The sequence below is a fragment of the Lutra lutra genome, chromosome 5 (assembly GCF_902655055.1).
Source record: "Lutra lutra chromosome 5, mLutLut1.2, whole genome shotgun sequence".
Lineage (NCBI taxonomy): Eukaryota > Metazoa > Chordata > Mammalia > Carnivora > Mustelidae > Lutra > Lutra lutra.
The window spans coordinates 52,439,760-52,464,762 of record NC_062282.1 but is presented as its reverse complement, the minus strand read 5'-3'; the positions used below and the strand labels follow the sequence as shown (position 1 = coordinate 52,464,762).

The 25,003-nt window shown below is 37.3% G+C and overlaps 1 protein-coding gene across 3 annotated transcripts in view; it reads left to right on the top strand.

Moving 5' to 3' along the window:
• Nucleotides 1-25,003, top strand: part of GABRB2 (gamma-aminobutyric acid type A receptor subunit beta2) — a 250,909-nt gene that overhangs the window by 189,741 nt on the left and 36,165 nt on the right. For 2 of the 3 annotated variants that reach the window (XM_047731275.1, XM_047731276.1), the window contains 4 exons: nucleotides 14,391-14,528; nucleotides 16,574-16,726; nucleotides 20,093-20,337; nucleotides 24,880-24,993. In XM_047731275.1, the coding sequence (XP_047587231.1) occupies nucleotides 14,391-14,528; nucleotides 16,574-16,726; nucleotides 20,093-20,337; nucleotides 24,880-24,993 (650 nt within the window). The remainder of the gene's footprint in view (nucleotides 1-14,390; nucleotides 14,529-16,573; nucleotides 16,727-20,092; nucleotides 20,338-24,879; nucleotides 24,994-25,003) is intronic. The other variant, XM_047731277.1, reaches the window with a different exon arrangement.

The window sequence follows — 25,003 nt, the reverse complement described above, 5'->3', positions numbered from 1 at the left end:
TAAACAAGCTGGGTTGCAAATATTCAAAGTGCAAATGCTCAAGCTATGCTTCTGCAGGCTGGAAACAAATCGCCCAAACACCTCACCATCTTGAAAATTATGTTTGTTTGGGTGTTTTTTGGTTTGAAATCACTGACCTAATTACCATTATGTTAGGAGAGGCACACAGTTCCTGAGTCTGTTAATAAGCAATGGTGGAAGAAAGGGGCTTCCACATTTCCAAACAAATTGGTTTAAAGCAATTTAGAAAGCAAACTAGTAGCAGAGGTGACCATCAGGTATGGAAATGTGCTTTCTGATTTTTTATGATGGAAACTCACAGATTCAGATGACAGATTTATTCAGAATGTACTTGTTTGTCTGTCTGTTTGCCAGCACAATGTCACTCTTTCTGCCAGCACAATGTCACTCTTTCTGGCATTAGTCCTTGAATTTGAATTATTTCAGATATAGGAGCACACTCTCCAGTTCAGCACTGTCCTTAGGACTTATATATATTACCCATTTTGTTTGACCCCTGAAGCATTTGAAATTCTTAGCCCTTATTTGACTGCCAAATGTTTTAACCCAGATACTGCTAGGATGAGACAACCAATAAATCAGCTTCCTTTCTTTGCTACTCTGTTCAGACCCTACAAGAGAGGGAATATTACTCTATCACATAATAAAGATTGTGCCCATTATTTACTGAAGATAAATAATAAAATGATTTACCCAATATTATTTATTGTTGGGTAACAAACTACCATAAAGCTTACTAGCTTGAAAGAGTAGACATTTATTTTCTCATAGTTTAGAGGGTCAGAAATCACAAGTCAGTTAGCTAGGTAATTGGCTCAGGGTTTCTCATGAGGTATGGCCAAGCTGTTGGTCAGGGTTGTGGTCCCATCTGAAGGCTCACCCAGGTAAGGACTCATTTTTTCTAAAGATTTTATTTATTTATTTGACAGAGAGATCACAAGCAGGCAGAGAGGCAGGCAGAGAGAGAGGAGGAAGCAGACTCCCCGCTGAGCAGAGAGCCCGATTCGGGGCTCCATCCCAGGACTCCGAGATCATGACCTGAGCCGAAGGCAGCGGCTTAACCCACTGAGCCACCCAGGCGCCCCAGGACTCATTTTTTTAAACTCGCTCAGAGTTGTGGTAGGTCTTATTCCTCACAGTGTTACAGATAGACTGAGGGTCTCAGTTTCTCAGCCAACTGGAGGCCTCCCTCAGTTCCTCACCACATGGGTCTCCCCACAGAGCAGCTTCCAACATAGTGGAACCTGAAGAACAGAAGAAGAAAGACAGAGACAGAGGGAGTACATTCAAAAGAAGCCCGAGTCTTTTTTTTTTTTTTTTTAAGATTTTTATTTATTTACTTGACAGAGAGAGAGGCACAGTGAGAGAGGGAACACAAGCAGGGGGATTGGGAGAGGGAGAAGCAGGCTTCCCACTGAGCAGAGAGCCCAATGTGGGGCATGATCCCAGGGTCCTGGGATCATGACCCAAGCCCAAGGCAGACGCTTAACACCTGAGCCACCCAGGTGCCCCAGCCCAAGTCTTTTTAAAACCTAATCTCAAAAGTAACATCTCATCACTTCTGCTATATTCTGTATCACTAAGTCCAGCCCACACTCCAGGAGATGGAAATTAAGCTTCACCATTTGTAGTCAGTAATAGCAAATAATATGTGGACATTTTATTAAAATCACCACAGCAAGCTAGTTCTTTATTCAGCTTGAAAACAAAAAAAACAAACCTATAGAGACATAGGATACTGCACTTAGCTTGGCTGAATTTGGGTCATGTCTCAATAATTATTTAGTTTTAAGCATTTTCCACATGTCCTGTATTTCATCTTTGGTGTCAACATTTAAAAAATTATATTTAAGGAATAATTTTATTCTGAAGCCAGGAATATAATCAATAGTTTAAAAAAGTGCATATTTGCCTCAATATTGCTCAAAGCTTAAGGCATTACTTTAGCTGTTTTTATCATAACTTTATTTTTTAAGATGAAAATGTTTTATTCCATGTTAGAAGCTCCAAACGTTAACTGCTTGGCTTGCACTAATGATGTCAATTTCAGGGTCTTGTTTATATGAATTAATTTGCATAGGCATTTAGAGACCAAACAAAGAGAATTGGCAGTTCACTGCATTCACATATGTACAACTTCCACCAAACTGATAGTCCGATAGGGATGGATAATAGCTTCAATTGTATACAAATGCATTAACTTCCTTTTTAAAAAAATGTATATTTCACTGCACTGGAGAACCAAATGATTTGCATTTAATTTCAAGAATTTCAGGGATGCCTGAGTGGCTTATTCAGTTAAGTGTCTTCCTTCAGCTCAGGTCACGATCCCTGGGTCCTGGGATCAAGTCCCGTTGGGCTTCTTGCTCAGCAGGGAGTCTGCTTCTCCCTCTTCCTCTGCAGCTCCCACTGCTCATGCTCTCAATCTCTCTCTCTGAAAAATCAATAAATAAAATCTTAAAAATATAATTTCATACACACACATTTAGTCTAAGGAATAAAAATTATTTTTCAAAGTCCCTTATTTTTATTTATACTATAAAAAACCAAAATTACAAGTTTTTGGTAGTCCTTAGTAATTTAAATTATGAATTATTTGGAGTTTTCCTTAAATTTAACCAAATTTCAGATTAGATATCCTCTAAAATAGTGACTTGAATTGTGATCTACAAGGGCGCCTGGGGGTTGCTGAGACTTTTTCAGAGTGTCCTCAAGGTTAAAGCTCCTTTCATAACAATACTAAGCCTTTATTTGCTTTTTTCACTTTCATTATTTCAAAATGTACAGTCATGTTTTCCAAAGGCTCCATGAAACAAATTATCACAACCACTGAATGCAGAAACAAATATGAGAATCCAACTGTCTTTTGTTAAGCCAGCCATTAAAGAAATTTACAAATATACAAAACAATACCAGTCTTTGTGTGTGTGTGTTTTGCAAAATATAACTACTATTCATAAAAATGTCATTTATGTTAGCATGTAAATAGGATCATTATTATTTTAAATGAATGAATAAATTTTTTAAATATCTGTTTTAATTTCTAACATAGTATACATCAGTAGGTACAATCCACATAAACAAAAGCTTTTGGGAGCTCCCAATAATTTTTTGAATATAAAGAGTTTCTAAGTCCAAACATTTGAGGATTGTTATTTAGAAAAATTTATTTTTTAGGTATAGAAACTGAGTTCTATGATTTGCCCCAAATCCTACAGTCTGTATGTAGCCTCACTGGGATAGGAACCTAGGTAGGTCTCCTGATTTGGGTTATGCCGTATGGTTGAGCCCATAGTACTTATGAATCCAGTTGGAGATTCTCTGAAGCAATGCCCAGCTGTGAGTATGAATTTTATCCTGGAAATGAAGGTGAAGAAAAATGTTTGTTTTTGTTTTCTACAGAAACTAGTGTCCTCTATTAGCTTTAACTAATTTACAATCTACCCCCAAAGCTAGTGGATTCAAACAGAACTATTTATTATTGCTTAGGAAGCTGCAGGTGAGCTGGGAGGCTCTGAGCCAGGCTCACACATGCTTGTGTGGTTCTCACACAGCCAGGCTTGGAGCAGGCTGACAGCTGTGATGGAGGTGAGTGGCCACATGTCCCTCCTCCTCCACAGGCTGTGCAAGGCCTTGCACAGAGTGGCAGCGGGATTCCAAAAGGGAGGGAGGGGGAGCTACCAAACCTTCACTAGCCCCAGCTTAGAACTGGCTCCATGTTTACTTCTTTGATTAAAACAAGTGTCAAGGGCAGCTGAGATTCAGGGTGTACTCTTACCTCTTCTTGGGAGTAGCTGCAGAGTCACATTGCAAAAAGGCACTGATACAGTGAGAGGGATGATTACAGACATATTTTCGTGATATTACAGAATAATTTGAAAATAGGGCTTTGAATAGCAGTTAGTAGTTACGGAGGGATTGGACCCTGATGTTGAAGGGGATTTAGTTCAACTCCCATTTCTGACGTTTGAGAAAGTCACGTAACCTCTTTAAATTGTAGTTCCTTCATCTGTAAACTGGGGATAACAGTTTTCACCTCAAAAGGATTAAATGAGATCATGCTTGTGAAGTACATGGCATCACACAGAAAATGATTTTTAGCAACTTTAAAACTCCCTTGCATTAAATCACCTCTTGAATTCATTCTGACTCCCCTAAACAAAATAGCAATGTCATATTTAACTATGCATATATGTTTTCAACAGCAGCTGGCATGCATGAGCCCCCAAGGCCTCCTGCTGTTCACATAAGCCCTTCACCAAACATAATTCAAGTCCATCTTGGCAAATGTACTAATAATCTGCTATATACCGCCTTTCCACTCCAAGTCACGGGTACCAATTTGAAAAATGTATGCTCACTGTTTAAATTGAGAACTTGTAATTGAGTATAGTGTATGGATTCCTTACCAGATAATTTAAATTTATTTAGTGCTACTTCAGGTTATATTATGCAAGCACAGAAGAAGGGGGCTCACATCTGGAGCTTAAAAATAGAATAAAGAGGCACCTGGGTGGCTCAGTCTGTTAAGTGTCTGCCTTCTGCTCGAGTCATGATCTGTGGAGCCCCACCTCATTGGGATCCCTGCTCAGCTACTCAGTGGAAAGCTTGCTTCTCTCTCCAGTTCCCCCTACCCCCCTGGCCCTCACCCCCCAACCTCGTGCTCTCTCTCAAACTAGTAGATAAAATCTTAAAAAAATAAAAGCAGTATGAAATTTTTTTTTTCTTATTTGTCAAGACACATGTTAACAGTCTGTTTCAAAGACCAGCCAGTCATTCAGACTAAAAATTCCTCTGCAAGAACATCTGGTCTGATATCCTTCGGTGTGTGATTCCCCAGCTGAGGCCTGTCACAGCGAAAGTGTGTGAGAGAATGAGTTAAGATGGAGAGGCTCCGACCACTTTCAGCAACAGCAGGTTAGGCCTTCACTTTCTCTGTCACCCCTTATGAGAAAGCAGATGGGTTGGTGTAACACTTGATAGCTTTTTATTACACAGCTGTGTGTATCTCCTAGGCCATTCAATTGGCCTTGTTAATTTAAATATCTTCCATTATCACTCTTGAGCTAACAAACTCTTCCATTTGACTAAATCCCCTTGTCACCAGGGAGCACTATTTTATTTGCACTGTAGGTATTGGCTGCCTTTGGAGGCTACCGTGGCAGTTTGGTTTTCAAAATCTGTCAGCCCAGAGAAAGTCATTACCAGAGGCCCATGGCCACAACAAGGAACACTTGTTCACCTCAGAATGATAATATATATTAAAAGTCAGCAACACCAGGAAGTTTCTTTTGACACAATGGCCTTTGTTTCAACTTAGCAGCTGCATCTTATGGACTAGTACCAATGGCACTGCCTTTCTTTTAGTGACTCTAAGGCTGGTGCTTGGGAATTCCACATCCCAAATCTCTAATGATGCTCACATTTGCAGTCCGACCACCTTGCAGTTCAGCAAGTAGCATCTGCTCATCCCTCCATTCTCAGAAGTGGGATCTGGTGAACCACAGCCAGAAGGTTAGTATGTTGACAATTCAATGCAGCAATCTTGTGTGAGTGCCTCCTTCAGTTAAGACCCTTATTAAGAGGACGCAGGCCACAGAGAACTATCAGACTTGGTTCCTCACCCTCCAGGGTAGTCTGGTGGCTGGGACCAACACATCTACAAACCTTCTCAGGCAAACTGGCTGTGACCACTCTATGAGTAGAAATTCAAGTGGAGTGCTGTGAAAACTTGAGGAAGGAAAGACAAGATGATCTTGGGAGAGGTGAGTGTTGAGATGGACCCTGAAATACAGAAATTTGATATGAGTGGGGAAAATATTTCGGTTTGCTGAAATCACTTGGACCAAGGCCTGGAGACCAAAGGACTACAAAAGAGTATGGGTGCAACTTTGGAAGAGGAAGAAGTGTAACAGAAGATGAGGCTTTGAGGTAGCTAGAAGCACTGTGATAGAGTCTGGAACGCCTGAATGAAGAATTCGCTTTTAAATCTGAACTTGTTGAGAAGGCCATAAAGACATTTTCCCACATTTTTGTTTTCCGTCTTGTTATGTGTTTTAAAGGCATGGAAATGACACATTAACCTGTTTGTGAGTGAGGTATAAGAGCAGCGTATATAGCACAGACTAGAAGAAGGGGGAACCCTGAAGGCTGTTAACGAGTCTATTGACGGATATGAACAGAAGTCAGATCTAATGCCAGAGTGGACTATTCTTCACCCTAAATATTCAAGTAAAACTGATGTGAATAAGACTCTTAATCTCACAAAACAAACTGAGGGTTGCCGGGGGGAGGAGGGTAGGGAGAGGGTGGTGGGATTATGGACATTGGGGAAGGTATGTGCTATTGTGAGTGCTATGAAGTGTGTCAACCTGGCAATTCAGACCTGTACCCCTGGGACTAATACTACATTATATGTTAATTTAAAAAATTAAAAAATTAAAAAAATTAAAAATAAAAGATTTAGGGGTTAAAAAAAAACTGATGTGAATACAGATGTGCAGAAACGTTTAGATCTGGCTCCATCTCTCTGTTCTGGGCTATTGGTGATTGTACACTGTAGATTATTGAAGAGAATTAGACTGCTAGAGGGAGACTGCATCAGAAATATCTCCTCTCATCTCTTACAAGACAGACAGAGCTGGGAGAAAATATTTTTATCTTGGAGCTAATAAAATCTTGGTTCAGAAGAAACATTGTTTGTCTCTTGGTCACGCTAGATACCAGACATCCCTTGCCTGACTCCCATGGCAAGGTAAATGCTGTCCGCTCTGCAGCATTCTCCTAATCACTTGCTCTGCTGAGGTGATCCATGTGGCAAATGCCATCTGCCTTGCCTGGAAGTTTATTAGAACTACAGAATCCCAGGTTCCACCTACTTAAGCCTAGTTCACATTGCATTTTATTTTTCTTTTTTCTGTTTTCTCCAAGTTTTGTGTTATTATTATCATGAACATATAATGTAGTATTTGTTTCAGGGGTACAAGTCTGTGATTCATCAGTTTTACACAATACATAGCGCTCACAACAACACAGACACTCCCCAGTGTCCACCACCCAGCCACCCAAATCCTCCCATCCAAATCCACTCCAGCCACCTTCAGTTTGTCTCCTGAGATTAAGAGTCTCTAACGTTTTGTCTCCCTCTCTGGTTTTGTCTTGTTTAGTTTTTTCCTCTCTTCCCCTATGATCCTCTGCCTTGTTTCTCAAATTCCACGTATCAGTGAGATAATATGGTAATTGTCTTTTCTCTGATTGACTGATTTTGGTTAGCATAATACCCTATAGTTCCATCCACATCATGGCAAACGGCAGATTTCATTTTTTGATGACTGCATAATATTCCTATATATATATATATATTCCTATATATATATATATATATATATATATATATATAGGAAAGATGTGAGATAGATAGATCTATCTATCTCACATCTTTATCCATTCATGTGTGGATGGACAGCGTTGGTGGTATAGTGGTGAGCATAGCTGCCTTCCATGTGTTGATGGACATCTGTCGATGGACTCTTTCCATAGCTGGGCTATAGCGGATATTGCTGCTTTAAACATTGGGGTGCAGTTGCCCCTTCAGATTACTAAATTTGTATTGCATTTTAATAAGATTTCCAGATCATTTCTGTGCATGTTACATCTGAGAAGTACTGGTCTGTCCTCTTAGCCAACAGTTCTTTGCCTCTTCTATGTTATTTCAGGACTTAGGGTTCATGCATATGGGAGAAACAGGGTTGAATAAAGGGGAAGAATCCTGGTAACCATAACCCAGTCTAGTTTATATGGTTTTAGACAGAACCATGTAGAGAGTTTAAGGCAGTGTCTGTCACATAAGGGCTCTGAAATGGCAGTTGCTATTATTGTTGTGGCTATTTTTATTATTATAATTATCATTATTATTTATTATTAATGGTTTCTCTTACCTGGAGCATCAGCTTAATTGCTCGAGCTCTACAAACATAAGGACGCTTAAGAAGCACATCATGGAGTTACACTTAACAGGAACAGCCACCAGAGCTCTCTGCTTCCATACAAAGACCACAAATACTGAGTTTTGCAATGAAGTCCAAAAAGAGAAATTATCTTTAGAACACAGAATCTAACATTTTACTTGGTTATGATCAATTTCAATCCTCTTACAAAAGATTTGAATTTGAAAATGCTAATAACATTAAAAAAAAATAGGTTATCTTTGATGTAGGAGTTGAATGCCAGACCATGACTTGATGGTGTTCCTTACTAAGATGTGACTTGGTAATCAAGTCCGACCTACCCTAGACCGATTATTTTGAGCTTCAAGGCTGAGAAATGATTTGATAGCAGAACATTTGTGTCTAGCAGTGCATCTAAAGAGGAGAATAAAGAATAAGATGCAATTAAGGAGTCAGAGCAATCACTCAGAATGTCTTTGGAACACTTTCTTTGCTGAATTTGAAGAGTTATAGCTGACAAGTGAGTTTCTCTCTCTCCCTTTTGAAAAATCCTCATAACTAATTGGCATCGATTGTATTCAGTTTTGCTCCTTATGCACAACATACAGGACTCTGTATAGAGGGACATCCATTCTGGCTGTGGACTGATAGACTTCTAATTGTGGTCATTGCATTAGTCATGAGAAAAAGCTTGCTTTTTTGTTGCACATTTGGTCATGCTACTTCCCTGAAATGTTTGTCTGCCTTAAAAGGCAATTTAATCTCTGTTGTTGTTGCAAATGTTTTTCTTCTCTTCTGGAAACTTTTGGAGGGAAAAAAATTTTTTTTAATCCACTAAAGAATAAGATATGGTTCCCAGGGACTATGTTCTCAGACACTTACCTAGGAACATAACTAGAGCACCCTAAAATGTGTGAATAGCTCTAGCATTTTATGGAGTCATTACACTGTGTGAATATTTTTTATATCCTGAAAAAACAATGTGTCTGGTCAAATAGGTGTGGGAAATGCCAAGGGTAAGTAACATTAAGCAAATTCTTTATTGAGGGGTATTCTGAAGTGTACTGTGCTAAAGGTTTGTGACTATAAGAGGCTGCCCAAAATATGTAGGTACTCCCAAATACATTTACTGGAGAACCCTGTTCCATGAGGCACATCCCAGGATTAGTGTTCCCCAGAACGTAAATTAAGTTTTAATTATAGTTACTTATATACTGTTAGTAGTTACTACATAAAATTTTTAAATACTGTTAGGAGAGTGACATGCTGTGATAGTGGGGCACCTGAGTGGCTCAGTCTGTTGCATGTCTGTCTTTGGCTCAGATCATGATCCCAGGGTCATGGGACCAAGCCCCATGTCAGGCTCCCTGTTCGGCAGGGAGTCTGCTTTTCCCTCTCCCTCTGTCACCTCCCCCATTCATTTTCTCTCTCTCTCCCTCTCTCTCTCTCTCATTCACTCTTGCTCTCTGTATTTCAAATAGGTGAATACAATCTTAAAAAAAAAAAAGCACTCTGATAGTTACATAAGAGGGCAGAAAATTTGAAATAAGACAACCCTTAAAAAATCGAAACCATCCAGGACTAGAGTGGATTGTCCCAATAATACTAGCCCATAATTCTCAAACACCACCAATTGGTTATGATGATTGAGAATTAACAGTTTAAAACAACTACAAGGACACCTGGGAGGCTCAGTCGTTTAAATCTCCTACTCTTGATTTTGGCTCAGTTCATGATCTCAGAGTCATGATCTCAAGGTCATGAGATCTAGACCCACCTCCTTTTCAGCTCACAACCAAGGCTGCTTGAGATTCCCTCTCCCTCTGTCTCTCCCTGTGCCCCCTCCCCACCCCGTGGGTGGGTGCTGTCTCTCAAGTAAATAAATAAATAAAATCTATAAAGCAATTATAATGTTACTATCGCTACTTGGCTACAATGGGAGATAGGAAATAGATAATTACCCGAGAATGTTTAACAGTCCAATTGGGGAGCAAAGTTTAAATAAATAACAAGAGAACATTAAGTCACTTTAATTTCTTACTAGGAAAAAAAATGATGGCATTGATAATTCATTTCTTCTCAATGTTCTCACCAGCCCCCATTTAATATCCTGGTATAAGTTCATATTCCCTACACAGTAAAATTCTTCTAACATGAAATATTTATTTAGTAGATAACAAAATAGACAAGTAGACTGACACCAAAGAGTTGAAAAACAACTTTTTAAAATGCCATGTTATGTAATAAGATCATGTCACAATTGTAAGAACATGTTCAGTTATTAAGTGAATGTTTTTAAAATGGCATATCTGCTTCTTAGCTCTCATATAGTATATATTTTTATCAATATTTAAAAGAAAGCATATCATTCATATATAGATTTTTAAATTTACATGTTTATCTAAACTGATCAAAAACTTTAACATTTTATATAGTTTTAATTCCTTCAGGTAAATTCCAGTGAATTTATATTTTGGTTTATTCGTAGGCCATTTGAAGTTATGTGGGTTATGTTTTTAATGATAACAATACAATTTAATGACTCAGTTTCTGGAATCCCATGAATAAAATATAAAAGATGAATTTAATTTGCAAGACATTAATGAAAAGCTTCAGTGCATCTCCTCCTTTTGATATCTTTTAAAAGATATCTAATTATTTTTCACTCACTAATATTATGAAAGCTGTAAAAGTCAGGTCATATACATTTGCATATGTCTTATTTTTTAATCATTTTGAGAGACTGTTAAATATTTCTTCCAAGATGAAGAAGAAAAAGAGGAGGAGGAGGAGGAGATGGGGAGGAGGACAAGGAGGGGAGACAGAGGGGAGTAGGAGGAGGAAGAAGAAGGAGGAGGAGGCGGAGAAGAGGAGGAGGAGAAAAACTAGATCTGCTTTCAGATTATCCTACACAGTATACTGAGCTGGCTTGTGAATTTGACCACCCTGGAACTGTCATGGATTGTTGGTCTTTCATCTTCAGAAATCAGTGATGCAAGAGCATACATTTGCTGTCCATTGACAACATTCTACACTTGGTTAACCCAAAATGAAGTCAAGAAGATTGGGATTTTTAAGATCAGCAGTAACCAAGAAGTATTACAATGTGCTGTTCCATTATGTCAATTCCAAAATCTCAGATATCAGAATAAACTTCAGATGTTTCATTTTCAACTTCTAAACACCTTGGAGGGTTCTGTATCATTGAACACCCAATTTTCTCATTGTGTAAATGCATTCATGTGTTCATGAAATAGAAGCAAAGTGACATGCAACTGAATATGAGTTTTTAATTCATTTTAAATAATTCTTATTTGAAAAAGTATAAGCTAACTTTTTGAGCATTATCTACCAGGTACTATTGTAAGCATTTTATAAGTAACAATGCATTTTTCTTGCAAAACAACTCTATGAAGTAACTTTTATTACTGTTGTTGTTACAATTTACAGAATTAAAATGGAGAGAGATGTTAAGCAACTTGCTGAATTATTACATAAAGATAAATACATAATGAAGAATCTTTGGATTTTTCTTTTTTTAAGATTTTATTTATTTAGTGCTTGCTTTGGCAGCACATACACTAATATTTTATTTATTTATTTGTCATCGCTTCTCGGCCTTTTGGCTAAGATCAAGTGTAGTATTTATTTATTTGTCAGAGATAGAGAGAGTGAGCACAAGCAGGGGAGCAGCAGGTAGAGGGAGAAGCATTCTTCCCAGGGAGGAAGGAGGCTGATGTGGGACTTGATGCCAGGACCCTGGTATTATGACCAGATCCAAAGGCAGACACTCAACCGACTGAGCCAACCAGGCGACCCCCTTTGGATTTTTCTTAAGGGCTATGTTATCATTGGGTAACTTTTTTTTTTTATTCACTCAGAAGATATTTATTTAATACAGTTCTTTGTAGGTACCATATTAGAAGCAGGAGACAGAAGTATAAACATGATCAATACCTCCACAATGCCAAGCATCCAGATAAGCAACCATCACCCAGATCCCCACAGGTATTAAATAATTAATGTATTAATTCAATAATATATCCCAAATGCCTCTCCTCTACCAAGTATTATCTAGCAAGCACTTTGTCAAACAGCTGTCATTTTGACAAAGGCTATATTCAATAATAATATTTTTACCTATTAAGCAATTATTAAGCATCTCCAATACAACTGTATTGAAACACCACAGATGTTCCCAGGCTTCTGCCTACAGAGGGCTTCTGTGATAAGGTTTGTAGTGATGAACAAGTGAGGTAAAAACGAGCTAAGGAAGCTGGAGGACCGGAAACATTCTTCACTAATTTAGACTTAGTTCTTCATTGAAAATGTAAGAGTTGACTAACTCTCATTCTCTTTTGAAGATGGCCGCATTTGACACTTTTTTTTTTCCTTAGAAAACTATGGACTTCTTGTTTCATAAATACTTTCTTTCATGTTTATATACCACAAATCCAATTTTACAATGCATTTCTAACTAGCTAGCTTGATTCTAAGAATGAATTGCCCTTCTTTTATTATTTTAAACTATCTTATCAAAGGTGGGATTGTCAGGGGTGCCTGAGTGGCTCAGTCGGTTGAACATCTGCCTTCAGCTCAGGTCATGATCCCAGGGTCCTGGGATTGAACCCCACATCCTGTTCCCTGCTCAGCATGGAGTCAGCTCCTCCCTCTCCCTCTGCTCCTCCCCCTTGCTTGTGCTCTCTCTGTGTCTCTCTCAAATAAATAAATAAAATCTTTGTTTTTTAAAGGTAGGATTGTCATTGACTAAACCATTTCATAACTGAGAGATGTGTGCCAAAAACCAATGAGAAATGGGATTATATTTGAGATGAACTCCTGGATGGTGAAGATTCCCATGGCCACTTTATGTTGCAATCACAGAGAACAACAGTTATCCTTTGGGACAAATACTTTAGTTCTTAAGATTGGAGAGAGAATATTAATGGGGTAGATTAAGGGAGAATGAGAAGAATCTGTGTACTGTGCCATTCACTTTATACCTGGACTTCCCTTTAAAATTATGAATAATTTGCTTTTAAATCAAAGTTTCATAGAAGAAAGACATTCTCTAACAAAATGAATGGCTCCAAATGAGATCATGCTAGTAAAAATGTTGGTGATGTATAATCTATTAAATTTTCAAAATTTTTTTTTTTAAAGATTTTATTTATTTATTTGACAGAGAGAGATCACAAGTAGATGGAGAGGCAGGCAGAGAGAGAGAGAGAGGGAAGCAGGCTCCCTGCTGAGCAGAGAGCCCGATGCAGGCCTCGATCCCAGGACCCTGAGATCATGACCTGAGCCGAAGGCAGCGGCTTAACCCATTGAGCCACCCAGGCGCCCTTTAAATTTTCAAAATTTTGATTATAATATCTGTCCTGCCTACCTCCTAGACTTTCAACTCTCTGGATGCAAAATTTCTTTGAAGGAGTAAATATGATATACAATATAATTTATGCTTCACAGGAGGGATCTTGGGGGAGTGGGTATATTGTTTATAAATATTAATGTTTACTGGATTTCCTTGCATGCTTCTCTGTATTGCTGTTTATAATCTAATATGTGCTAATTCATTGCAGTTATATATATGCTTAGTCATTAAGATATGTGTGCTTATTCTACTCTGCCTCATAGATTGAAAGTATCATTATAACAGAGAGCATGTTTTTATTATGCAGAGTTCTAGCCCCAGTAACTGTGTACTGATGTACATAGTAGGTGCTCATAAATAACTGTTGAATGAGTAGAAACATGCCTCCTAAATGCAATGTGTGTTTGTAGTGCACACAATACATCTGTATTTACACCTTAAAACTATTAGAATTACTGCTGTTTGAGGTTATTGGGAGGGGGTATTTTTTGAAATTTAGATCTGCTCCAGAATCAAATTTGGACATCATGTCTATGAATATTTAAAAAAAGATGACTCACTTCTTCGTAATCACTACTCTTCTGACTTGAAGCCAAATATATTGTAATTCAAAAATTTTATATGGGGGGGTTTGAAGCATTCAGTGCTGCACTGATAACTTAAATGATATTTTTCTCTGCTTTTGTCTTCACTTAAAGTACCATCCAGAGTCATGTAACAATGTGATAATGTTTGAGAAAATGAGATTCATAATTAGATGAACCAATGTGCAGTTCGGAACTATATACTATATCCTACTTGCAAGCTGTTAATTTTAAACCTTTACAGCCACCCACCTGTGAGCTTAATTATACTCCTCTCGGGAGACTGTTGGGAAAACTAAATGTGATATAGTTCAGGTGCTTAGCAAGATACCCAATAGAGTAGCCTTTAGCTGTGGCTGTTATCATTAACATAGTTCATCTTTTAAATAAGTATTTTTTTCTGTTTTGTTTTGTTTGTTTTGTGTATCTGTATATGTGTGTGTATGTGTGTGATTTCTTTTACAGATGGATATACCACAGATGACATTGAGTTTTACTGGCGTGGGGATGATAATGCAGTAACAGGAGTAACAAAGATTGAACTTCCACAGTTCTCTATTGTGGATTACAAACTTATCACCAAGAAGGTTGTTTTTTCCACAGGTTTGTATCAGGGAAGAGGGTTAAGGGAAAAGGGGCTTCCACATAATTTGCAGAAGAGTCTATTTATATCACAACGGAGTCCCAGGGAAAGATGATGACTAGAAGATTTAGATCTGCTGCAAACTGTCAGAACCCCATCAAGCTCATTGCTCATTTGGGACCCACGCAGTTTTTTCCTAGGAGCCACTCCCAACAAAGCTGAGGGGGTTAGTTCTACTCCTCTCACCTACCAAGAATGGACTAATGGTTAGAAACAGAACACAGAAGGAGAAATAAAGACGCAAGTCAGAGTTGTTTCCCCAATTTTATGCATTCTACAGTACTCCTCATAATCATTTGAAAAATACTGGGAAGAGTCAAGTCAGGAAGAGAATTCCACATTTTCCTCAAAGGTTAAGAATTTCTTTATGTAACCTTATCTCTTGTTTTGGAGCTAAAAGCCCTTCCAGCTGTTGAGATTATCCTGATGCTTTTCCATTGTTCCTCTTCCAGCATCGAGGCTTTAGGTTATCAAATTTGGTTCCATCAGCACAAAATTTTAACAACAAAAAAAAGCTCAGGAAGGTAATACTTTGCTACATACTCATTAAGAGGGAAAAAAAAAAACAATAAACCCACACAAATATTTCTTTTTGTGATTTCCCCAGGCACAGAAATAACTAGTATTGTAACTATATATTTTAATCCTGTAAGGACGCAGGCACTTCCTGTCCTGCAAAACTACTTCAAGTAAGAGTTGTACGACTTCGTAAGAATACGCCCCCTCTAGGGGCGCCTGGGTGGCTCAGTGGGTTAAAGCCTCTGCCTTCAGCTCAGGTCATGATCCCAGGGCCCTGGGATCGAGCCCCTCATTGGGCTCTCTGCTCAGTGGGGAGCCTGCTTCCTCCTCTCTCTGCCTGCCTCTCTGCCTACTTGTGATCTCTGTCTGTCAAATAGATAAATAAAATCTTTAAAAAAAAAAAAAGAATACGAAGCCTCTAGCTTTAAAAAATAAACAACAGAAACTTTTCCTAAATTTGAGGTCCTCTGGATCCCTAATACTGTAGAAATGAATTCATACTTGAAATATTCTTACTTCAGTATTATGACACTTACTAGAGCCCAAGATGGCTAGACAGGCTTTCTTTCAATATTAGTAAGAATATCACTCCCCTCACACAATATTTATCAATGTGACTTTTTATATTCTAAGACTATGTTTTAAATTTTTTTATTTTTTAAAAGATTTTATTTATCTATTTGTCACAGAGCGATCACAAGTAGGCAGCGAGGCAGGCAGAGAGAGAGGAGGCCTGAGACCACGACCTAAGCCGAAGGCAGAGGCCCAACCCACTGAGCCACCCAGGCGCCCCTACATATCTTTTTTAAAGAGAAATTCCCCAGATCATCACAATAGAAGGACCTAGCTACAGGAATATGATCCTTTAGTTTCGTCTCCTACAAATACCCTTTGAAACCAGTGATTCTCCACTGTTCGATGGGTCAGAAATCCCTTTAGAACTGCGGTGGAATCAATGGAATTAGAAACAAGTGTGATCCATACATGTGAAAACTTTCACAGAACTTTAGGGAGTTGCTGTATACCTGAAGCTGTGTCATTGATCCCAGAATTACAGTGAATTCTGGGGCTTGGGAAGAGATTACTAAAATATGATCAGACTTTGCAGCCTTATTCTTACATACAAAATCAAAAAATCTTACAGGATAGGTTTGTTGAGAAACAGCTGAGGGGGAACAAAGGGGCTATACCAAACTATTTTGTCTTCATAGTTGTAGAGAATGAGTGTCTTTGATCCAGTGCTGGAGGCTGAGCAGGGAAGAGCTGGAATTCTTTTAATTACGCAGGAGTGTGGGTGTACTCAACACTGAGTGACTCTTGCTAATTAAAAGCCCAGTGTTCTCAGACTACTTTTGCAGGGGAAAGTGCCCTTCACCAGGAGCTAAGATTGAATTTAAGAAAGATATACAAACTACTTATGGGCCTTAAAGGGAAAGTATCTATAAATATTGATTGATAATGATGACGTTCTAAAATTGCCTTTTAGGTTCCTATCCCAGGTTGTCCCTCAGCTTTAAGCTTAAGAGAAACATTGGTTACTTTATTCTGCAAACATACATGCCTTCCATCCTGATCACTATCCTCTCCTGGGTGTCCTTCTGGATTAATTATGATGCATCAGCTGCAAGAGTGGCATTAGGTAGGCCATTTTCTAACTGCTTATGGAGCTGGACTCTGTGTGTCTACATGTGTGTGCTTGTGTGTGTGTATGTGCATGCATGTCCACTCACATCCTTTCCTTACCCTGGTATTTATGATGCGTGACAAGACTGGACTGTGCGCATTACAAGAATTTGGCTGTGAGACTTTGGGTTATCTGATTCAGCATTAAATCAATTAAATATAAATTAAAACTCTTTCATGTCAAATTTAGTTAACCATATAGCAGTAAGTAATGAAATTATTCCCGTCAATTTGATGTTTTTATTGAAGCATAGTTCATGTAATAACACCTGATAATTGTCCAATTTGCATTGGTGCTTCCTTACCTAGAAAGAGCTCCCTTCCATCTTTTTTTTTTTTAAACTCTCTGAGCTGAAGACAAGGAAATGTATTATGTAACTATCAGATAACTAAAAAGACTTCTAAAGTCTTATTAAGATTTTGGAGTAGCATGGTAGAGGACAGAAGACAACAAAGTAAGATTGCTGGGAAATTATTCACAGCATCGCTTATCTTATGCTTGCTTTTTTTCCCCCTTATAACACCAGAGGAAGAGAATAAATTATATTTCATGAACATTTTTTATGTTACTAACTCCAGATATAGTAAATTATGATCTTTTACACAGCTTTTATTATTTTAATTTCTGACTAAGCCCTTTAAAATGTTGGGCTGTTAACTCCTCCACTGTGATATCCCAATCCAATCATCACTTCTTTAGAGAAGTCATTCATTTATTCATTCCACAAATATTTGTTGAACACCTACTATGTTCCAAGCATACTAGACACTAGAGATAAAGCAGTGCTCTTCTAGAAGATACGGTAAACAGTAAAAAGACAATAAATTTATTTTGCTTATAATGTGTGAGCTCTATAATACAGTAAGTCTATAGAGGGAAATACACAAGGTAAGGAAGGGTTGGATATGCCAGGTGGTGCAGTTTACAATAATCATTGTAAAATTCATTCAGAAATTATCAATGGAACTAAGACTTCAAGAAGACAAACTCACTTAAATGTCTAGATGGGAATATTCTGGCCGACTACAAATGACCTGAGGTAGGAAAGTGCCAAGGATGTCAGCGAGGTGGCCAGTGAAGTGAAAGCAAGAGAGAGTTCAGGGGTCAAGATAATGTTGGAGAGAGGGAACTGCAAAATTGTGAAGCAGTTCCAGGGCCATGATGAAAGTTTTGCTTTTATTCTGAATGAAATTAGAGAGTCAATGAGTGAAGACATGACATGATTTGATTTTAGGTTGAAAGGGATAAATCTGGCTGCTCTGTTAAGATTAGATTGTGGTGATTCAAGAACAGAAGGGAGAAATAACGATCTCCTGGACTAGGTGTGGTCCCCTGTGATATATTCTCTTAAATACTAGAGAACTTCCTTTTATAGACCAGTGCAGTTATAATTTATATTTATTTGGTTTGCGATGTCCTTTTTCTTCATGGTATTGAAAGATACATTGAAGAAAGGTCCATATCTAATTTTGCTTCCATTATATCTGTGATATCTCATACAATGAATGGTGTTCAGTAAATATTTGCTGAATAAAGTAATGAATGGAATTTGTAAATATCCTCTTATTCCAAAGTGAAAAGTCTGATGTCATTTTTATGTTTATTACAGGAATAATAAATTATTCACTTTTTAAAAGAAATTTGTAAAATGTCTTTTGATGTAATTTTTTACTTGGTCAGAAATATCTTAAAATTAGATTGAAATAAAAGACAAAATCAGCACTGTCAGCTTTATGACATACACGTTGAACAGGGTACCCTGCAGTTGAAATAAGGAAAAGATAAATGAAACTGGGAAGTGTTCAAAATGACTGATATTATAAAAAAGATACAAAAATTCTAAAACACCTAAAGCAAGAACAGAGTTTTTCTGGCCCTGCTCAAAATTAGATGGGCAAATTTATTTTTTCTATAGCTGTTTTATGAGCATGTAGAAAAACAATACAAAAATTGGTATCTTTTTAGAGCAACAAAATTAAATCAGAAAACTTACACTTCCAACAAATCATAGACATGAAATTTAACTCAGCTTTCTGAGTCAGAAAGACCCCTATTTAAATGTTGATCATACAATTCCCATCTGTGTGATCTTGATCTCTGGGCTCTATTTTTACATCATTATTTTGCTACAAAACTGGACCTTGCCATACTCAGGACTTTGGACTCCCAGTGCTTTTACCCAGCATACCTTCCAATTGTAGAGGGAAACTACTCTTCACTCTTGGTGATGACCACTCAGTGGAATGAACATTTATAACCTGACCCAGTATGCCATGTCCCATAATCTTAAAATGCTTCTATACTGTTTATTGTGTATTACATGCCTAGCTGCCCAATCCAGAAATACGAGGGCTAGACACCGGCCTCTCTGTTACCTATCATTTCCAGCTTTGATGTTTTTATAGTTATTTGTCTGTATTATCTATATAATGCATTCACTGATTTCAGTAGTATTGTGATTGTTTTAATTTATTTTCTCTGTATCACTTAGATGATTCTGAAAAACTAATAGCTGGTATTCTTTATTCCTGTCTTGTATGCTTTCCTTCTATCCTCCACATGAGTACCAGAGTGACTGTCCTAAACACAATCTGTCCCTTGCTTCCCTGCTTGAAGCTGGTCAATGGCCCCACCTCACCTTTGGTTTTAAGTTCAGACTCCCCAGTGAGGCTCGGTATATATGGCTCTCCATTATGTAGCATTACTTAATCTTCACTCTCCTCACCATGCTTCCTGTCATATCCTATAATGTACCCCATTCACTTCCTTGAAATGGTTTTGATGGGCCATATTCTTTCTCCTCCACACATAAAACATACCTTTATAAAATCTCTCTCTACCACACCTTGAGCTCTAAATCCTTGATCACTTGGGTATCTCCCACTCATCCTTCAGAACTCAGCTCCAGAGTCTCCATCTCCTGACTTCTCCTGCTGCATCATGAAGCTCAACTAGGGTCTTCTCCATATCCTCAAAATTCACCCTATACAGACATCTGCCATGGAGTCTAATTCACATCTCTAGCCCCTCACTAGATATATAACTATAAATATAAAAATATAAATAAAGGAAAAGTTTCCAAGTGATTAATTTTACTATAAATTCATGATTTAAATGTGCCTCCAGGGTCTATCACAGCACAGGTATGTAATCAGTACCCAGTAAGTATTTTGTGGCATTTATGAATGAATGAACGAGTAAAATAAACCTTTGCAACGATTATATGAATGAATGAAAGGGTACAATAAACCTTTGCAACTATGATGAGAACAGCAAGAAAGCAGGGATGTTATTCTTCTAACTCTGTCATTTTATTTTCAGGAATTACAACTGTCCTTACAATGACCACGATCAATACCCACCTGCGGGAGACGCTCCCTAAAATCCCCTATGTGAAGGCCATTGACATGTACCTGATGGGGTGCTTTGTCTTTGTTTTCATGGCCCTTCTGGAATATGCTTTGGTCAACTACATCTTTTTTGGGAGGGGACCCCAACGCCAAAAGAAAGCAGCTGAGAAAGCTGCCAGTGCCAACAACGAGAAGATGCGCCTGGATGTCAACAAGGTAAATTCAGAGGGCAAGCCCTCCTTGCTTCCTAAACTTATAGAAGAACGCCAGCAATATAGGTTAATGGCCTTGTTTAATGAATGAGGAAAGCAAGGCCCAGAGAAGAGAATGGGTAGTTTTTCCAAAATCATAAAGTTAATTAGTGATGGAGGCACAATTATGGCCCAAACTCATGATACAACCTTTGGATACCCCTTACATTAACAGTAGGGTTGCCCAAAGCATAGTCTTCTGAGAACTATCCTTGTGACTTTTTCCATATATGAGTATAATGTGTACTATTATTTATTTTATATTTATTTACATTTGCTCCCTTTAAATAACCAACAAAGGAAATTTTATATCACTTATATCAGTATTACTTGCTGGAAGATAATCTTAAGTGAGAAATATGAAACTATGTTATTAAATTCTAGGCTATACTAGATGAAGACCCTGGGCCTGAGCCTATTCTTTGATTTAAAAGGGAGATAAACAAGTACAGAGATGTATTAAAGAGCCACCAGCAACAAATGAGGTCTTTTCTCTTTGAAGTCATCAGAGGATAGAAAGATAAGTGAAGGGGAGAAAGAATAATTTTCTCCCTCAGTGACAGATAATCACTTAATGCCTTGCACATGTACCACTTAAGATCGCTGAAGCACATGACTGTAGGAGACTGCCAACTTGCTTAAGTTACGCCTAGTCGAAGAACAATTTCCATGCAGTTGTAAACCCTGTTTAGTCTTTAAGGTAGTGGTTCTCAACCTTGGTTGCCAAACTGACTGACTGTGAGAGCATTAACAAATACTGAAGCCTGATTCCTTTCCCAGAAATTCTTATTTGAATGTACTAGAATATGGCTGGGCATCATAATTTTTAAAAATTCTTCAAATGTCATTCTAATTTGCAGTCAAGATTTAGAATCTCCATTTTGAGGTTTTTGACATCAGTCCCAGTGGATCCATCCCTTTTTACTACCCAAATGTGACTTCACCTGGCTTCCTCTATCAAACTCTCTGTACTAAACAGAATATTTATATATGTGTTTTCCCATAGTCCAAATTTAAATCCTTCAAAATAGATTTTAAAAGGTCTATTTTAATATCTGCTGTAAATGGTGTTTATAAAGTAGTGCATAGTGTTAAATTTAATAAATAGCTCACTGTGATGAAACCAGGAAAGTAGTAATACTTTTAAACCATCTAGAATTATTAACCATATCAATCATTATTTAATTGACATTTTAATATTTCTATCTTCAAGTGATTTCCAAGGATAGTACACCATAAATAATCTCTACAGTTGAATTTTATTTAGAACAAACCCAATGAAACCTTCTAACTCACTGTTTTTACATATCCATAGGTCTCATTTTTAGGGGGCAGGGGGCTATTCTCTAAGAGAAGACACTCCTTCTCTGGAAGATGATATTTTTAATAATGCATATTTTTAAGTATGACCCTTGAAAGTTAATGAACCATGGATCTAGAAAATTGTCAATTTCTTTACAGTGCCTGAGTTTTCACTTACTAGAATCTGTCAATAGGTTCCAACCTAGCATTATGGTTCTCTCAAGCTGTCAAATGAAAGAATACTTTATAAATCCATTCTATGATTTTTCTGATATAGTAGCATTAGTTAAATAAATAAATAAAACTATCTCATAGGACTGCATTATGAAACGAGTCTAAATCAATTGCCTAATGAAACGCTGACTTAATAAGATAAATCTGATCTCTTTTCACTTTCATCTACCCTGTTTTTTTATACCAATTTGCATTTAAATGATAAATTTAAAAGCCAGAGAGTGGCAGTTTTATAGCAAACTGAACCTGGAGAGCTTCAGAGTTTAAATTCAATGTACTGAGACCGAGATAGAGAATGGGTCACTGAGCAAATACCCCACAGTGGTGAAAAGCCCATCCTCTTAGATGAAGTTGAACCCACAATTCCGAGCATAGAATATGAGAGGACAAAAAAGATATCAGAGCTCTTCTAGTACAGTGGTTCTCAAAAAACGGGTGATTTTTTTTCCCCCAGAGCATCTTTGGCCATGTGTGCAGATATTTTGGATCATCAAAACTGGGAGGAGGGAATTGCTCCCAGTATCTAGAGAATAGAGACCAAGGATGCTCTAGACATCCCTCTGTGCATTGAACAGCCTCCTCCTAACAAATAACTATCCAGCCCCAAATGTCGATGATGCTGATGTTAAACAAGCCTGCTGTAGTCCAATCCTGTAGTGTCAAGCATAGGAAACTGAGGCCCAGAAAAATATAAGATGCTTGTCCTGATGCAAGTGGTTTCTCCACTTTCTTCAATCAAGATGTGTAATGTCAAGACATCAGAAGTTATAATTAGCACAATGGTTCTGAACAAGTATTTTGTAGTCAGTTCCAGCATTTATCCTCCATTTACAGTTGTGTGACTATACATACTAAACAAACAAATAAGCAAGCAAGCCTCTCTGACCCTTCAGTTTCCTTATCCGTAAAAATGGGGTTAATTCCTCTCCATAAGTTATTATGAAGATTGTTCATGATAATATGTAGAGAGGATAACATAGTCCTCAATATATGGCAAACACTCTGTAAGTGATAAATAGTAATAAAATATTAAAATATTGTAAATAATAGGAATTATTACTTTTTAAAGTAAAATTTATAGTCTCCAGACATATAGCCAATGCTTGTTTGTGTATTTTACAGAGTAAATATCTAGTATATAAGGAGCAGTCCCATTCCTGAAAGAGAGTACTATCTCCAGAGGAATGTTTCATGTTAGAAGTTTTAAAGTCAATGCAAGGAAATCATTTTCAACACATATTAGCTATAAAATCTATAGCAAACCAACTATAAACTTTATCATTTCTTAGGCCAGAATACTTAGAACCATCTTGATTTAATTAAAACAAAACAGTGACCATCTCACATTTCATACTCCTATATATATATATATATTTTTTTTTTTAAGCCAGCATGAAGGATTAGAGATCTACTTGGGGCTCTGATTGCACATCACTTTTCTTTTGTGTTGGCATCATGAATAATGCCACTCCATTTCTTATCAAGAATGTCCCTTCTTTTCAACTGTAATTCTAATTTTTTTTCTTTCTTTTTTTTTTTTTTTCCCTAAAGCTGGGGCAAAAATAATCAGTTAAGTATTGTTGGATGCTCTGGAAAAATCAGTCACTAGAAAAGGGATTGACCTTTTCAGCTTCCCTTGATGGTTTCCTAGAGACGCAGACAGCTTGTCAGATCATCTCAAGTGATTTTTTAAACTGTGAGCTGTCCTGAGGTCAGGGAGGGATGAATATGGGAAGCCTAGCCAGGTGGGAGCCAACTGTTAATCAAGGACATACTTCCACATTTTTCCAATCTCTTATCTGTACTGGTTTCCTGTACCTTTTTAATTTAACAAGAATATGTGCAGCTCTTAAAACAATTCTTATCTTGTCATTCAATTGATGCAAAAACTAAGGCTCTTGTGAGATTAAGAGTCACTTATGGTTTGAAGGAGAATAAAATATCCAACGTTGCATAACAAAATTAATAAAATTTCTGAGAATCTGGCTTTTCCAGTCTATCTGGCATACATTCTGCTATGCTAAGAAGTACAAAAATGATATAAAATTTAAAAGCTGATTCCACATTAGTCCATATATTCAATTCAGTTAACTTCACCTAAAAAGCAAAATTTGTTTACAAATGAGAGTCCATGGCCAACAAACAATATCACTTTCATTGTGTTCATGTAACAAATTAGGTTCTAAAATACTAAGAATTTTAAATAAACCTCAAACCAAAAAGAAGTCTACTTAATATTTTTTCCAAGTGTCTTCCAGAGTTGTTTAATTATGTGTGTGTGTGTGTGTGTATGAGATTTATAATCTCTTATATATAATCTCTACCCTAGTGTTAGGAGAGCCCTTCCTGTTTTCCCTAGCATTCTTCTATTTGTGTGTGTGTGTGTGTTTCCTTATAGAATTTGTCCTTGATTAACTTCACTTCCTTTTCTTGCTTATGCCTTCAAGTTTTCAACTCTCCTTTCTTCCTTTAAGCTTTATGTTGTTCATTGTTTATTTTGTTGCCAATTACCAAATGTATGTATATTTGAGAATTTAGTTGCTCCTGTCTTTTCACCACCTTGACTCCTACATACATATCTGAAAAGCTCCAATATCTTAATTGCTTTGAGGGACTCATAACCACCAGTTTTCCAAATAAAGCCAAAAAGATCTCAATTTGGGGAACATTCTTTATTCTGCACTTATAGGTGTTGTGAGTCTCTGTGTTGCCTTTACCCGTTGTGCCTAATTTTTTTGTTATGCAAAGCCACTAAAACCATTTAAATCTATTCATTTCTAGTGCTTGGAATTAGGTTTTTTTTTTTAATGATATATTAAAAAAATACAGGTAATTCAAAATCCTACTCTCTGTTAGCAACAGTCTTTCTAAAGACCAGTAGCATTTATCAATATCCAATTTACTTAACCACAAATCCTCATCTACTGGCATCAGTCGACTTAATTAGCACATTCTCTACTTTGTTTTCCAGATTTTTTATAAAGATATTAAACAAAATGGGACCCAATATCGATCCTTGTGGGACCCAACTGGAAACCTCTCCCCAACTAGACGGACTACCAATTACGATTTCTCTCTGTATACGGTTAGATAGC